The sequence below is a fragment of the Schistocerca nitens genome, chromosome 1, assembly GCF_023898315.1.
Source record: "Schistocerca nitens isolate TAMUIC-IGC-003100 chromosome 1, iqSchNite1.1, whole genome shotgun sequence".
Classification (NCBI taxonomy): Eukaryota; Metazoa; Arthropoda; class Insecta; order Orthoptera; family Acrididae; genus Schistocerca; species Schistocerca nitens.
In genome coordinates this window covers 880661892-880679615 of record NC_064614.1, presented here as the reverse complement: position 1 = coordinate 880679615, position 17724 = coordinate 880661892, and the positions used below count along the sequence as shown (strand labels likewise).

General features: G+C 36.8%; 1 protein-coding gene across 7 annotated transcripts in view; it reads left to right on the top strand.

Moving 5' to 3' along the window:
- LOC126263777 (AP-1 complex subunit gamma-1) overlaps positions 1-16709 on the top strand; it is a 200149-nt gene extending 183440 nt beyond the window's left edge. For all 7 annotated transcript variants that reach the window (XM_049960942.1, XM_049960941.1, XM_049960946.1 and 4 more), the window contains 3 exons: positions 1917-2077; positions 2214-2306; positions 15572-16709. In XM_049960942.1, the coding sequence (XP_049816899.1) occupies positions 1917-2077; positions 2214-2306; positions 15572-15673 (356 nt within the window). In that variant the 3' untranslated portion in view covers positions 15674-16709. The remainder of the gene's footprint in view (positions 1-1916; positions 2078-2213; positions 2307-15571) is intronic.
- The last annotated feature ends 1015 nt before the right edge of the window (positions 16710-17724 follow it).

Genomic DNA, 17724 nt, shown 5'->3' with positions numbered 1-17724 from the left:
ATCAACAAAATGTAACGAAATGGTGTTGTCATTTCTCTGAAGGTAGGACCGATGTTCATGACGAACAAAGAACAAGTCGGCCATCTGTGATCTCTGATGCCCTTCTTCAGAGAACAGAGGAAGCAGTTCGTGCCAATAGACGTCTCACATTGAAAGAATTGCATCAGATCATACCGGACGTGTCAATGACAACTCTTTAAGACATTGTGACTGTCAAGTTAGGGTACAGGAAATTGTGTGCGTGCTGGGTTCCAAAACTGTTAATGGAAGAACACAAAAAGAAAAGGATGGGCTTTGCACTTTACTTCCTCACACGCTATCCTGAAGAAGGTGATGAGTTCCTTGATCACATTGTGACAGGTGTCGAGACATGGGTTTATCACCATACACCTCAATCAAAGCAATGGCGCCATTCGAATTCACCAAAAGCCAAGAAATGCAAAATGTCGATTTCAGCGAAGAAAATCATGGCTTCTGTTTTTTGAGACAGACAAGGCATTCTTCTGTTGGAATTTATGCCTCCTGGAACGACAATTAATGCTGCTGCATATTGCCAGACTTTGAAACGTCTTCAAAGGGCAATTCAAAACAAACGCAGTGGAATGCTGACAAGTGGAATCCGCTTGCTTCATGACAACGCTCGGCCGCACAAAACACTCGTAACCAAAGCACTACTCAAACAATTAAAATGGAACGTATTGGACCATCCGCCATACAGCCCGGACCTTGCGCCCACCGACTTCCATGTCTTCTGTTACCTGAAGTCACATCTTGGTGGAAAATCATTCCACGACGATGAAGACATCAAAGATGAAGTTGAAATGTGGTTCCGACAACAGGCGACAACCTTCTATGACTGTGGGATACAAAAGCTTGTGCACCGACTTAACAAATTTTTGGATAACGGGGGTGATTATGTCGAAAAATAACAAATAATCCATTTAATAAGATGTAACTGAAGTTTTCTAAATAAATGTTCTATTTAAGGACTGCGAGCCATTGTATCTTTACTTTTCGAAATGCCCTCGTATTAAAATGTTGTTGTTGTCAAGATCATCCTTCACTTTCTAAGTGTAAGTAATGCATCATATGAGATCTAATTTCAGCAGACGAAAGTTCAGGCCATGCACAAGCCTACCTTAGGAGCTCATTCTGAAGCACTTACAGTGGTTTATAAAATTTTATTATCTGTAGATGCGAATAATAGTTGTGGTTGCAGATGCAGGTAGCATTTATATTATCTGTGCAGATCTGTAGCAATTGAAAACATATGCAGCCTTTACTCTTAGGTATTGAGGCCAGTGTAAAATTCACCTAACAATATCAGTGTGTTTTGGGAACAGAAGTACTACTACATCTTCTTCAGCAACTCCACACCCCATATTTCATTAGGGCAATGCCCAGTCATGCATAGGAGAGACCATATTGGCATTTCTTATCTTAAAGACCAACAGTTATCACTCTGCCCGTCAGGTCGGCACTTTGCCCCAATGTAATACTCGTCAAACATGTCTGAAATGTGGTTGCTCAGCAGTTTGTTTCTCACAGTCCTCATGCAACTACTGTTTATGCTTTGTTGATTTTCAGGCAGACTGTGCTCCCCCAGGATGAGATCTAGGTCATATTTGAGTGCATGTCACAGGAGTGGGTTCTAATTGCAGTAAATGGGGGCTCATATTGTACTAAACTTGAGTTAACCTAAAAGTCTGTAGTGTGATAAAATTATAAAGAGATAGGTTGGCTGGCCAATACTTAGTTTTAAAGGGTGATATTTCAAATACTGTTGACACAGATTTACAAATGGTTACATATGATAATGCCTTTCTTTTTTTAGTTTACATCAACATTTGTAACTCTTGATCCCCTAAATTTTGTGTTTGGAAACTTCAATGTGTCACCTAATACCTTTTTTTCAGGTCTGCCAAGTATAATAGCATACGAAAAGAATGGATTGAAAATAACTTTCTCTTTAGAGCGCCTTCCAGATAATCCTAGTACAATTGTAGTCACAATGATTGCATTAAATGAGACTATGAATACAATGGCTGATTTTCTGTTTCAAGCTGCTGTGCCTAAAGTAAGTACAACTTTATATTTAATCAGAATGACAGATGAATTGAAATAGTTACTAATTCCAATACAGATTTATTGTTCTTACAAAACTAATCAAATGAGTACAATTCTAACTTTTTTTCCTACACATTGTTTTTCAGACATTCCAGTTGCAAATGCTTTCTCCATCGGGAACCATCCTGCCACCTGCTGGACAGGTGACGCAGGTGCTAAGGATTACAAATCCCAACAGGGTAATTCATCCCATCATTCATTTATTAGAGCTAAAGTTATTTTTCAAAAAATAATTCTCGCACAAAAATCGGACACTGTTGGTAGAACATGCAGTGGTTCTGTTTGGAATAAGAGGGAATGGCCAAAGGAGTTTGCAGATTAGAAAAGCCTGAAATTATGCAACCACAGTTTCCATACACGTAACTGGAGAAGGAAAGGAGATGCAGATGGTGCAGAAGATTATTTATGTGGTTGAAAAACAGGTAGAGTTGGTCAGCAGGAACCCAAAGTAAAAGGAAGGTACAGATTTTCACAGTTACGGGGGGAGGGGGATAGAAGTATAGAGTGTCACAATATTCTTTCTGAAAGTGCAGAGTGCATGTTTTAGAGGTATTGTTCAAAATACGGTGGCGAGAGGGGCCATTGAGAGGCTATTATCTTTGGCTAACAACAGTTTTCCACTTAATGGGTACAGATGAGTTAATATTTAAAGTAAGCCCAACTCCAGTGTACTTAGAGGAAGGAATCATTGGATCTGAGATCATCAGTGTATACGGGTATTGAAAGAAAAATTACAGAAGAGGAAAAAAATATTGTTGCTTACAAAGTTCAAGAAGAAACATCACATTACTTATTACCAAAATGACCAGCAGCGAACAGTAGCTCTGAGGAAGATGATATGGAGGTTGATACGATGACTCTGTGACACAAATACAGAAGTATGGCTGGGAGTATTTAATGGGGAGATCAAATACAAACCAGAACAGTTCTTTTGTAAACTTGATTGAATCAGCTAAAACAAAAATACTGCCACCTCATTTTTCTATTTTGCCTCCTGACTTTGTTACACAATTTCCCCATTAAATTAGACTTTTTGATTCAGTCTTCAAAGAAAGAAGATAGATGGGTGCACAGCCTCATGAACCTGAACACCTCTATTGCTGTATTGTCATCAAACTGGCAGTCTCAAAATTCTTTTAGTAATCTAAACATTTGGTAGTCACAGGGTGATGAATAAGGTGTGTGAGGAGAACGTTCCATAGTTGCCCAATAAACTTCCTCCATTTTTTCCTTTGTTGAAACAGCAAAATGCTTTGCAGACAATTTCCAGTAATTGAGCTCATCAGTGATGATGGCTTGAGCACTTTTATTCCTACCATCGAAGCAGTTTTGGAAAGGTCTGTGTGTTGATCTTCTGCAGTGAGGTCCTGTATGGCACAAATGTGTCTGATGTGATGCTTGTCTATGGTTGTCTTTGGTGGGGTTTGTTTTCCAACAGATACCCATCTTGCCACAAGTGTCTTTGAAAGGGTTTCTTCCCCAAATAGTGCATGAAGTCTCCACAAAACTTCCCAACTTTTGTGTCTTCCTTTGTGAGCAAATTGATTATTATGCACTGCGCAACAGAATTGTATACCACTTGCTCCCACGTGGTAGCCTGACTTGAGCAGTCATGCCATGCTAACTGCAGTACCGCATTGCTATACTAGCCATCCGCATCAACGTCCTGTCAAGGTTGCGCCCATTTCCATCTTCTACCACAGCTGCCAGATTTAAATTCTGGTTTTTATATTATACAACCTTTTTTGTAGTCTATAATAAAAAGATGCTGAGAGATGGGATACATACTATGGTTCAGTAGCTGTGTTTGGTAAGTACATATAGAAGTACCAAGGCATTCATTGGGTATTCAAAGGAAGCTGAAGTCTTGCTGACATAAAAAAAAGAAATTAAGTGAAGGCAATGAATAAAAAACACACTTGCTTCAGTAATTATTTACTTTCCTGTCCTCTGTTCAATTAGTATATTGCTTAGTAATGCTGCCAAAGGTGGTGTTGGCTGTAGTAGTACAAATGAAACAGCAGACAGTTGACAGTCATCAAAGAAATTAATTGTTGATACTAAACATACTAGATAATACAGTCATAATCCTAGGATACTAAAATAAACAAACAACTGGCACATCGGCTTAACAAAATTCTAATGAGTAATGTTTAGTAGTATCAAGAAGTGGAGAGCAGCTGATAACTCTCTGCTCATTCAGTAGTTCAGGATAGTCCTTTCACTGTGTCTTGGTCTGCAGTATTTCTAGCAGTGATAGTTTCTGCCCATTGTGCCCAGAGTGCAATATTTCTACATCTAGTGTACAACTGTGTCTGGTTTGCAGATAGTGATGCACAAAGGTGGAGTCTGTTTTCTGCAGCTTCCACTTTGCATAGTGTTCTTAAGTTGAGTGCACAATGATGTATCTTTTCCCTATGCTGTATGAGCCACCCACTCTTTGGAACTGATCTTGTGTATTCCACTCTTGTTCATTGGGATCCACTTATCTTTGTGAGTGAAAAATGTTGCCTATTGTCACTGTGTTGTAGTACTGGTAGGACACAGCATTTTTCTTCAAAGTATTGCTTCTTTTGGTAGACTATCTGCCACCAAGTAGTAATACACATCTTTTGGAAATCATTTGAGGCGCTGTTGATGCATATGTGTGTTAGCTTGAGTTTTTAGCTTTTTCTTAACAATTCTGTCAAGAAGAGAGAGCTGGGAACCATTGGTTACAGCTATTGGTTTGGTTGTGTGTAGTTCTTGTTCTGTTGTTATGGAGGTACGATATATACAGATGACACCCTGGTCGTGACAACTGCAGACTCTGGCAAATCTGGAGGAAAGATGTGGTGGTGGTGGTCAAATAACAGCACACAAAACTACCTACATATTACTCAGACAAATTAATCTGTGTGCACCACTACACTATGGTTTAAGTAAGTTACTTTGAAATGTCTAGCTGGACTATTGTTTGCAGCAATTCAAGCCCCAGTGCAAACTATTGCTGTCATCAAGGAAAAAATTTAACTTAATGCAAAACACCCTATTAATAGTACTTCTTTCAATATGGCATTGAAAATATAGTGTTATAAACATACAGTTAAAGGTAGAAATGAAAGCAAGCAAAAAGAGTGAGAAAGTTAAAGAAAAACCTACCACAACATGACTGTCTTGTTTCTTATGTTACCATGGCAATGAGTAATCTTGAAATTGCCCAGGGTTGCTGACCATGCAGTGCTGTACATCTGTGTTTATCTCTGTACTAAGCTACTGTCAAATGATCCTGTGTTTCTTGGCAGCATTTGGGCATTCACCTAATTCCTACATCTAAAATTTCTTTAATATGTTTTTTAAACAATTGTGTATTCAAATTGACCACATTATAGCAGTAATTATTCTACTTATCACTATCCCATTCTGGCTGACAATCATCATTTCCAAGCTTAAAATGTCTGAGCTTTCTTCCTCGTTGTTTTGAACTCCTCCTCAAGGTGGTACTGCCGCAGCTGTTTCTCTTTACCACCTACATAGCATTGTACTTGGACACTGACACCCCTGTGGTCCGTATTGTGAAACTGGTAATGCAATCCTTCTAGTATTTTGTTGGTGTCAGTGTTAAGTAACACCCACCCTGGAAGAATCCAAGTGCAAATTATCCATTCTGTTTCCCCTTTCTATTTTATGCAATTTACAATGAAGCACCTCATGTTCAGATGTCCAGCTGTTGCCAGAGTTTCCTTATTGTGTGAAAGTGGACAGGGTAAGGACCACATCCAGTAATGAAATAACCATTGCCTTTGTTGGGTCACCCAGGCATGTTAATTGTGTCTTTGATGTTTGGGTAAGGTTACAACATGCCAGCTAATAGTCATAAAGTTCCAAGCACACTGCCATTCACGTGTTCTCTGGACTTAGAGTTGAATTTTATTATAGATGGGAATCAGAAAATGTAGAATCTATTTTTGACAAAGTTAGCAGCTATTTTTCAGGCATAATTAGGTGTATAATTATATAATAATCTGGTTACTCTATCTTGCTAGTATGTGACGGCATCTGCTTCATTAACTATTGTTGTTTAATCAACTCCATTGAGCAAAGAAAGGAAACTAGTATTATATGACCGACTTTTTAAAACTTGTATTTTTATTGTCAAAAGAAAGGCTTGTACAAATCTCAGCATTGCATTCTTTGTGATTACATCTCCTGTCTGTGACTAATGTGGTTTAGTGAGGTAAAATATGCTTGCTGTAGACATTGTTTGTTTGAGTCCACAGCAAATCTAAACAATGTTTAGCAAACATTTCACTTTAGGCACTGCATGTTGTGGTACTGTTAAAGAACATAATTGTGTCTCAATTTCATATGCTCTTTCAGTATTGTTTGAAGTTACATTTCTCAGAGAAAATGTTAGAGCTATATCCTCAAACACTTCACACTGTGGATCTTTGCTTCTCAGCAAAGCCAGTTTGCAGAGTTAGCTACCTTGCCAAACACTTATTTGCACACAGCTTGTTCTAAAGTATTAAGAACACACAATGTGGAGTTTCTGAAAACTACCCTTCATATACAATTTCTGAATTAATTCTAGATTATCAAGCTTTGGATAAAGTATGTGCAATGTTTGATACTTCTGTCTTGTGTCTGTCAAATTTTTGTCAAAATTTACCCAACACTTATTTGTACTCTCATTTCTGGCAGCTAAATAAAAATGCTTACAATCTATAAGAAATAGCTTTCCAAATAAAACACTGATTAGGACCAGTTGTTAAACCAAGTACTACACGTAAAGCAAAAAGTTAAGCTTCATTTGAATTTCCATTCGTGAACTTCAGAAACTGAATATATTTATATTCAGACTTCCAGATGTTTAGAAGTGCTGCTGACTTTACCATTTTCACACTTCATTGAAATTGGACATAATCTTTATCCAGCATTTGCCAATCAAACTGAATTTATGTGCCCAGCACTGCAGACGGATCAGATGATCACCAGTAATGACCTTTCATGTTTCATAACAGAGAGCGTATTTGGAACACTGTCACTGATAGTCACATACAGCATGTGGCAGCATGTGCCCATGTAGTGTTTTTAATATTATTCGAGAATAGCTTGTTGCATTTGCTGATTCTGGGAATTTCAGAGCAGCAGGAAATAACTTCTGCTTTTCTGAATCTGACAGTTGAAAAGGACAGCAAAAACACAGTGTCCAATTCTGTTTGTAGTTTCATCACAAAGGATATGTATCTTTCTTCTTTTTACTGCTCCACCAATGAATTTTTTGTGATCATAAGCAATTTATCAGGATATAAAAATATCATAAAAAACACAAAACTATCTTTTATTACATAATTTCACATTCTGAGCTGGAATTCACATCTGTATTCACATGTACTGTTCATTGTATGCTGCTCCATACCTTACTAGAATGTTAATGGGCCAGGTCCCCCAACATAACATCAGCAGTTACTGCACTGAAGGTCCCAATAAGCCTGAGGAGCGCACTCCCGTGGCTCACCTAAGGATGGCTCTGCAGTTCTCTTGAACTGCAACTGATGCACCAATATACGAGGGTTGGAACTTAAAAAGTGACAACTATTTATTCACCATCGATACAAGTGAGTTAAATGTTTGCACCTGTTACTGTCCTCCAAAGTAGTCACAAGCGTTGTGTAGAACCTGTTGCCAGTAATGTGGAAGGTGTAGTATACCATTAGCAGAACCTGTTCTGCTGATGGTGTGAATGGAGCAGTCTACTGACTATCGAATCTCTGGAACAGTCCTGAATCAAATGCCATGAAGTGCTTCCTTCATCTTCGGAATCAAATCAAAGTCACAAAGACTTAAGTCATATTACTGTTCATTTGTGAAGCATCACCTGCAACCAGCTTTGCGAAAGAAGTGGTGACACTTTTTTGTGCAACCCACCCATCATTTCGCACGACAATGTGCAGGTGCATACAGTGTAAGCTGTAGCTGCTCTGTTCGCTCGATGGGACTGGGAAGTACTGTACCATCCTCCATACTCCCCAGACATAAGTCCTTGTGACTTTGATTTGATTCTGAAGATGAAGGAAACACTTCGTGGAATTCGCTTCAGAACTGTTCCAGAGATTCGACAGGCAGTAGACCACTCCATATGTGCGATCAACAGAACAGGCTCTGCTAATGATATACTTCATCTTCCACATTGCTAACAACGGGTTATACACAACGCTGGTGACTACTATGAAGGCCAGTAACAGGTGCAAATATGTAACTCTTTTGTATCGGTTGTGAATAAATAGTTGCCACTATTTAAGTTCCAACCCCCATACTAGTTGCAAATCCAACTATGGCATTGAAGATAGCCTTGAGGAAGCCCTAACAGCATGCTTGTAATTGATGGTACCAATTCTGACAAATTTATGTAGAATATTTCCTACTTCTTCTGGTAATAGCTTATTGTGTGTCATAAAATTCCTCCTTTCATCTAACTGGTCTGCCAAATATCTGCAGACCTTGCTGTGTGACATGAAAGTGTTAGTAATGTATCTGCAGGTGCCCCCTCTAGGATGTCTGTATACACGATAACTCCATCAACAGAACAAGAACTACACACAATCAAACCAAGAACTGTAAGAAATGGCTCTCAGCTCTCTCTTCTTGACAGCATTGTTAATAACAAGCAAAAAACTCAAGCTAAAACAGGTGAATGTGCACCAGCAGTGCCTCAGATGATTTCCAAAAGATATGCATTACTATTTGGTGGCAGATAGCCTATAAAAAAAATCAATATTGTGAAGAAAAATACTCAGTGTCCTACTACACCAGATAGACAGTAGGCAACATTTTTTACTCATAAAGATAAGCAGATTCCAATTAAAAGTGGAGTATACAGGGTCAGTTGCAAAGATTGTGGCTTGTATGGCATATAGAAAAGAAGTACATCATTTCGCACCTGATTCAAAGACACCATACAAGTCGGAACTTGCAGAAAACACTCCACCTTTGCTAGCCCACTGTCTGTCATGTAATTGTGTGTAACAGTAGAAATGTAAGCAGCAAACAATTTACAGTCCTCAAAGAAATCCACTGTTAATATTACACATACTAAATACTATCATAATCATAGGATATTAAAATAAACAAACAACTGGCACATTGATTAACAAAATTTTAATGCATAATGAGTCAGGTTTACCAGTATCAAGAAATGGAGAGTAACTGATGTCTGTCTGATCATTCAATAACTGTTCAGGATGTCTGCAATCCAGACACAGTTATGTAGTAGATGCAGAAATATTGCACTTGGGCCCAATGGGCAGAAACTATCACTACCTGAAATCTTTCAGACCAAAAGAAAGTAAAAGAACCATCCTGAACAATTACTGAATGAGCAAACAGACATCAGTTAATCTCCAATTCTTGATACTAGTAAACCTGACTCATTACCCATTAATGTTTTGTTAAATCAGTGTGCCAGTTTGTTTATTTTAATATCCTATGATTATGAATGTAGTATGTGTAGTATTAACAATGGATTTCCTTTAGGACTGTAAATTGTCTGCTGCTTACATTTCTACTGTTACACACAACTACATTTTTGCCAGTATTGGTAGACAGTCGGCTAATAACTGGAAACATGTCACACAAATAAATAATTATTGTTATCTGTGGCAAGTAAGTGTTTCTTTTTAATATCATAATGTCTGACCATGTGCCACAATGAAATCAAAGAAATTATTAATATTACAATAACAGAAATTCCAAGAAAGAAATAATAAAAGGGAATTGAGGTCAGGTAAGCTCTTCATTGTTAATGAATGATGGGTTATACTTAAGCACACATGAAAATTAATGAAATATTGCTAGGTTGTGAGGTTTTTGCTATTTTCTAGCAGCATGTACTACAGCTAGAGGTGTGAAATCTCAAACACTCAATTTTTTTATCTTCTAATTTTGCTTGTGCCCTACCTATTTTTCAGAAATGCAAGATTTGAAATTGATTTTTTTCTAGTTATAGTAGTGCAAGGAGAGCTATATAGAAAGCTTTCAGTGAATTCGAAATTAAAATCTTATCTACCAATTTATAATGAAAGGAAAATTTCAGTGCTCCTAAAGATTGGTCAGTCAGTCAAAAGCAACTCGTCCCTCACTTGTCGAAATAGTGAACCAAAAACAGAAGATAGTAGGCGTGATGGCCAAAAAAATTAATACATGTCTTTTCAAATTGGTCCACAGAAGAAGACTACACAACAAACAGTGACAGTTTTGCTTTTCAAGCAGATTTGTTGACGATTTTCCATGTAATGCCACATGATGCAGTTGTAAAATAAAATTACTTTGATATCAGAGTCTGTCATAGTTCACAGTTGAAGACTATAGTATTCCTTGAAACAATTAAAAATACTCTTCTAGCATCACACGTACTTTTAGTAAAACTTACGAATGGGCTGAATGGTGGTAACAGTGTGACTGACCTCACAGTAGCAAGTACAGTTTTACTTTCAACCAATTTCATTTTTAGTTATGTTTCATAGTAAAATTATATATGTTTTATATTATTTTGTTATGATTGTTTACGAATTGAAATGTGAACTTCCAGTTGCATTAGCCATGATTGGCGCTGACTAAAAGTTCATCTGTTTCAACAACGCACTGATGCCACAATGACAAGAGTGGAAAGCAGTTAATGTTACCCAATAGGGGGAAGGCCTCTGGACCTGTTACTATTTATATTGATCATTAAAAAAATTATTGACAATGTATCACAGGCTTCTTGGTTAATATGTGACCTGCATGATGGGAAAAAGGCACAGACACATTTTAGAACTTTCAAAAACAGTGTGAGAGCAGATGTACAGAACTTGCCAACTTGCATTACTGACACCAGTTTTTTTGTAGAATTATGGGCATGTGGTTGATGTTTGGTGACATTTTTGGAGACTGAACAATCATTCTGTAAAGCTTCATTTATATCAGAGGAGATGTGAACAAACACAAGCAAACCAAAGTTCACAGAACAATTTGCTAGTGTTCGCTATCATTCACTTGTATCTGTGAATAAACATTTTCAGTGGAGGGAACAGAAGAGACATCAGTTAGTCAGCTGTGAAGCATACAAGGCTCTACAAACACTGCACTCCCCCTCCACCTTATCTGCCATCTCCTATTAACCTCTTTGCTGTTGTGGGCATGTACAAACATCCTGCTATGATGTTCCCCTGGTGTTGAGGACATGTACAAGTGCACTGCCGACCTCTTCACTCCCTTCACTGCTGCAGATGGTTTACTTCCATATCTCGGTGAATAAAACAGTTTCAAGTATGTATCATATATCATTGCATGCTGTCATTTGCAGAATACCTTGTTTTGATTTTTTGAATCACTGATGAGATATTGCAGTTGTTATGACCACGTAATTCGCAATGTGCAAGGGCATGAATTGACGAGTTGTACACGACTGTCCTATGGATATAAAACCCAGTACCTCAAGAATGAAATGAGATACCCTTTTGCTCTTAATTTTAAATAAAATTTCAATGTCTTAGCTACATTTCATTCACAGCAGCATATGAGCTAAAATCAACTACACACAAAATCTTTAAAAACTTCCTGCAGTGTCTTCCTTAATTTGCTGCAGCTCAGTAACTATGGCGTATAACAAAAAGAGATGTATGTCAGCAGCCTGCAAGTCCACATGGCCGGAAATGGGCACTTCGTGCCATACTGTCTGTTGAATGTATAACTCAGTAACTTGAGAATGAAATGAGATATCATTCTCATTTTAAATAAAATTTTGATATATCTACAGTTCAATTGCTGCACTATATGAGCTAAAATCAACCAAACATAAAGTTTACATAGTGATTGTTACCTCTGTGAATTCTCTAAAATTTCATACAGTAAGTATGATAGATATTGAAAAGAAATTCAGACCTTCATAAGGCAAAGATATCAGACTGTAAGATGTGCAAAAATCAAAATTTTCCACCAAATAGTTTCGAAAATTCAGATAATAAGTATTTCATATTGGCCAGAACTCTGTCTCCAGCACTTGCACTAGCATTTGGCGAATAGTACAGGTATAACAAAAGCAGCCTTAGTACGAAATGCAAAGAACTCATCTGTAGCAGTGAAAGGGTGAAAAGTCATCATCACAAAGGTTTCATTTAATACAATGGTAGTTACTTGGGAAGCAGAACTATGATCTTTAGATAGAACTGTTTCATATGGCAAGGAGGCTGTTAGGTATTAAGCAAGTAAAACAGGAAAAGGAAAATATTTGTGTCTGAATTTTTATGTAAGGGAAAACACCTGGTGAATTGCAGCTCCAGCCTTCCTGGGCCTTATTTCTGAGCTTTCCATGATTGCTGGTAGATGATTTTAGCTGCCTTCTCACTACCAGGAGGGGGAAACTGCAAAGCTGGGTGCTGACTACTGATCGACAGTGTCTAAAGATCTGCCCTTACCATCTGATTCTTGGTAATTGGAAATGCTTGTCTTGCATACTGAGTTCACATTTCGTCCATTGCAGAAATTGTGCCCTCTTTACTCTGTTTCCACCTGAAAGAGCAATAAATGAATTAATCTTCGCTCTTGCTTACCCAGGTGGAATACTGAGTGCTTCAGGAATTTCCTGGCGAATAACAGTTTTAGTTTTGCTGTACACCTTTTGGATCTGCCAAGCACTTGTCACATGTACAGTCTTCTATTAGCAACTTACATTCTCTCCTCTACCACTAAGTGGCAAAACTATCAAACAATAACAAAGACAGTTCACACATGAAAACAATGGACCCCCAAAGCGAATCCTCTCAGTGATTTTTCACACTGAGGCAAGCACCACTGTGGATTCCTTGAAAGACTTGAAACCAGAATAACGGAATTGAACATATAAGAATGCAAACTAAACACAGCAGAATTCTGTTTGCTTTGCCATGTTCTGTATTCTCATCTGCACAGTGCCCAAGATAAAGCTCATTTGGTGATGTTGGTTTGCTTCTGTTTGCTCAGGTGTAAACCATGCTTAAAAATCAACTTCAATTTCATAAGCATCTTTTTTGTGTAAAAACATAGTTGACTGTGTTTATTCGACAATGCCTTTGGGGGCCGTAGATTATGGAACTGAAGTTGATACCATGTATCTTGATTGCCGCATAGTTAACAGAATATGTTATGGAATTTCAGAATAATTCTGACAAATTTTCGCAAAATTTAGAAAATATGGTATTCTTAGAGAAATGTCATCAGAGGTGACATTAACATATAGGGTGTACCTTGGAGGTATGTGGTGTAGCCATTACTATACATTCTACATAAAATGATAAAAGTAATATTAGTTGTACACATAATTCCTTATGTTTGTCATGTAGGTATAGACAAGAATAAATATTATTGTCTTTTGCAACTAAATGTTCGTTTTCAATTAAATATTTTTGCCCCTTTTGTATTAAGCATGTTAAGCACTGTTAGTGGTAAGAAACTACTCTAATTGAACAGGAATATTGAGAAACCCCATGTGTACATTTTGTACCAAAATTGAGTTACTTATGGTTTTGTACGTTAAACATACAAGCGGATCATAATATAGAGAAAACCTACATGTCCAAAAGATACGGGATTTCTCAAACATTTTTAAGTTGTCAGCATTGTTTTAAACAGAGGGAACAATCTTTACTGTCTCTTACTCTTTGATTTAATTTATTTATGTTATTGGTGGTTTTAAAATGTCAGACACTGGTGATGCTAGTGACAGATGTCAGGAAACAATGACGAGGAAAAGTGCACTGAAGTTTCTGAAATAAACAGCCATAAAATTAGCAAGAACAAATAAATGAAGCATATATAAATTAGAAAGCAGATAGAGTGCAACCAAAACAACATGGTTATGATTGCAATTGAGCTCCGACCTGAAACTTAGTATTGTTTCAAAATTGCGATTCAATTATCACTGTGCAACAGGCATGCTAATAAATTCTTCAAAAAATTACATGCAGTTAAAGAGAAAACTGAAACAGATTCTACCACTGCAAGCGCCTCAATTGATTTTGTGCAGAAACTGCAGTTGCATCAGATACCAATAAGACACATTTTGGTTGATGGCTTTCAGTAAATGACTTCAGTGTGCATGACTTATGGAGTGAAAGTACCAGGTTTTATCTCAGTCATGAAGGAATACCACGAAGGAGCCCAGTGAAGTCAATTCATTTCCTTTTGGTTATATAAATGAAAATGTTGGACAACTTGTTAAACACCTTCACTTGTTCTCCAGCTCTTGTGGACATCAAGATAAAAAGCATTCAATGGTGATATTTTGTTTAATGCTTATGGCACAGGGAAGATTTCAGTTCATCATGCATTTTTTTTCAATCAGGGGCCACTCTTACCTTCCTCGTGAAAGAGATTTCAGCATGATAAAAAGGGAAACTAGAAAGACAGATAGGATATATTTGCTGAAAGGATGTTAATAATAGAGTCCATGACAGAGCTGAAATTTGAAGTGAAAATACCAAAAGCCGAAAAGGTCCTAAGTTTTAAGGAATGGTGGACAAAGTTATACGAAAGAATGCTATTTCCGTTGAAACCCTATGAAGGCTACACAAAGAAATAGCTAACAGGACTTCATGTAACACAATTCAAACAGTTGTGCTATTCACATGAAAATCTTGGTATTGTTAAAAGTTAGTCCATTCACTGATGGAAGAGAAGAACAAACATTCCAGATGGCTGATCCATTTGTAATTCCATCAAGCTCTATAAGTCAGGCTTATCAAGATCGTGAGCCTATAAATGAGAAGAAAATACATGACCTGCAGCTATTCCCACCAAAAGAAGAAATCACCCAGATCTTCTACTCTGACATATGCAACTGGCCAATGTGTGTCAAAGATTGAACATCTGTGGAGTGTAATGCCAAAGATAATTGAAAATAGGCATAGTCTGTTTGATTTTTGTCCATATTAGCAATATAATGACTTATACTTGTTTATTGCAAAATATTGAGATAGACGACATGTTTACTGTATAAATTTTAATGTAACATCAAGAAAATTTATCGAGGTTGTCTACAGTCCATTGATGATTGTCACTCTACATTCATTTTAACAAAAAATGAGAAGGAAAATGAAATTTCAGTATAATTTTGAGATTTGAATTGTGTTTTCTATTTTGTGAAAAATTTTGTGTTTTGGACTGTGGGGCTTCTCAATATTCCCATGCAGTTGTGAGAGATTTTTTCTTGACAGCATGTTTAGTTTATCGTACTGTAATAAGAAATGATATAAATATACAGTTGCAATATGGTTAATACTTATTTGTATGCACAGAATAACATAATTGAAATGGCCACAAATATAAACAATACTAATTCCAGTCAAAATTGGCTAAAAAGGACCTAGATAAAAAGCTTGAAATATAATTGTGATTTTAATTCTTTAAAGATAATTTTTTGTCTCACAGTCATAAAATTCTCTTTCAGGGGATGCTGCGTTTACGTATGAAGTTATCTTACAGTGTCAATGGCACCCAGATACAGGATCTGGCGGAGGTGAACAATTTCCCTCCCGAAAGCTGGCAGTGACCTGTTTAAACTGCCCAGTAGGGCACAGAGTACTTAATGTCCGTGTACAGTATGTGTTCCTAGTCTCTTCACCATCTCAGCTACATGTACTTGTTGAGAAGAGATAAGAGGAATATCCTGAAGAATTAAAATTCTGTCAATTTCATGAACTCAAAACTCCCATTGCAACTAATTGCAAGTGTAAATACATTTAGTATTCATGTACAGTAATCAGGTCTCAGATCTATTTGCAGTGGACAATTCATATTCTAGGATGTGTGAAGGTATGGGATTTCAGAAACTTGAATTTTTGTTACCCTTGCTTGTTTTTAAGTTCTGCGCTTGATTAGGAGAACTTGATAAACTGTCACAGTGTGTGCCATGATTGGGCTCTTTTTGTGTGTTATGTGAAATGGAACATTTGAATAAGCTGTTATAATGTTTGTGTAATGAAATCTGTAAGTATGTATGTTTGTATAATTTGTGTATATTGACTAAATAATTTTTTCCAAGCCTGATGGTTCTGTTGATTGTTCATAAGAAGACTGCTTGGCCCATTCCATTTCTTATGGTAGTGATTCTTTTTCTTCTTTTGCCTCTGTCTTCATTTCTGTTAAACAGTTCAATGAGACTTGGAATGGGCCTCACATTGTTTTTACAAAGCCTGTGACCAAGAATTTTAGAATTCCCTCCATTGAACTTTCAGAGGAAACGTCAGGATTTTTTACTGTTCTATACTGTCCGGTGAGAGAGGTCAGTTCGTTTTTGTATTATTATGTACATAAAAATAAATGGTGAGAAGTACAGTTGTGAATACCGTGTGTAAGTAAAGAGTGAGTGCTGAAATATTTAATGCAAGATGAAAAAAGTGAAAACTTCAGAGGTTTGTTAGTAATGGGAGAGAATCAGATTAGTGTGTTGGGACTTGGTTCCATGAGACAGAATGGACTGCTCTCATGTGCGGTTAATTGTGTTGTTATTTTGTTGACCATAAACTGAATACTTTGTTTAAAATTATTGTAAAAATTAAAAGTTGGAAGAAAGAGATATTAATTTCCACGTGCCTTCTTATTTTCACCTGGATTTCATTTAAAATGTAGATATGGCATAAGCTAATTTATTAAATTGAAGGTGCTTGTGAAGTGTGGTACACAACCTTGGAAATGTAAAGAAATGAATGTGATTAAACAGGTTTGGGAAAAACAAGATTCATAACTACAAATAATTTTTACATTTGCTTGAAGTTCATTTAACTCTGGATGACTATGTTAAGAAAATATGAATCCTCATATTTTTTTTTTCTTTCTGTAGAACAATTGTGTCATTAATAAGAACCTCTGTTTGAGGGAAGGAGTAATACAGATAATTGTTTAGAGTAAGTACCAATATTTTTGTGGTAAACTACCTTTAGTAGTTAGTCTGTTGTTGATCATTTGCTGTATCCAAGGAATTAGAGTGGAGATAATGTGCTCCAAAACTTACTTTTCTCCTCTGTTGAAAGTTTGTATCAATATATTATAAACTCTGACAACTATTTTAAGAAACAAAGACATCTGGTATTTTTTAGTGATGTTTTAATTATTGAATGTTGAACTGCATTCAGAGGCTGTGCTGTTCACAATAAAATGATGGTGTTTTGGAGCGATGCAAACATTTACAGTTTCATCTAGTATTAAGCTGTCATCAAAAATAAGAAAGCAAGAGGCTGCATAACAAAAATGACATGCAGAAACAAACACATAAATTACGTAACAGAACCACTGTTGAGACCAGTCGTGTAACTGCACATTAGTGAGCTCTGCTTTATGTGGAAATAATGAGTTAGCGAAGGGATGCGAATTTAGACACAACTAAATAAAGTACATATTTCTCCATCCTTTTGGATCTGGACTGACCCTGGCTAAGTTAGAATTGCATATTTCTCTTATGAATTAATTTTGCGTAATGTGGGTGAGTATATATTACTACATCTCTGCTGTGGAGAGGAAGATCGAACTGTGCTCAACAATAAAAAAAAATACTTTTCGATACTATATTTGAAAGATGGTTGAGTCCTATTTTCTCTGCAGAGT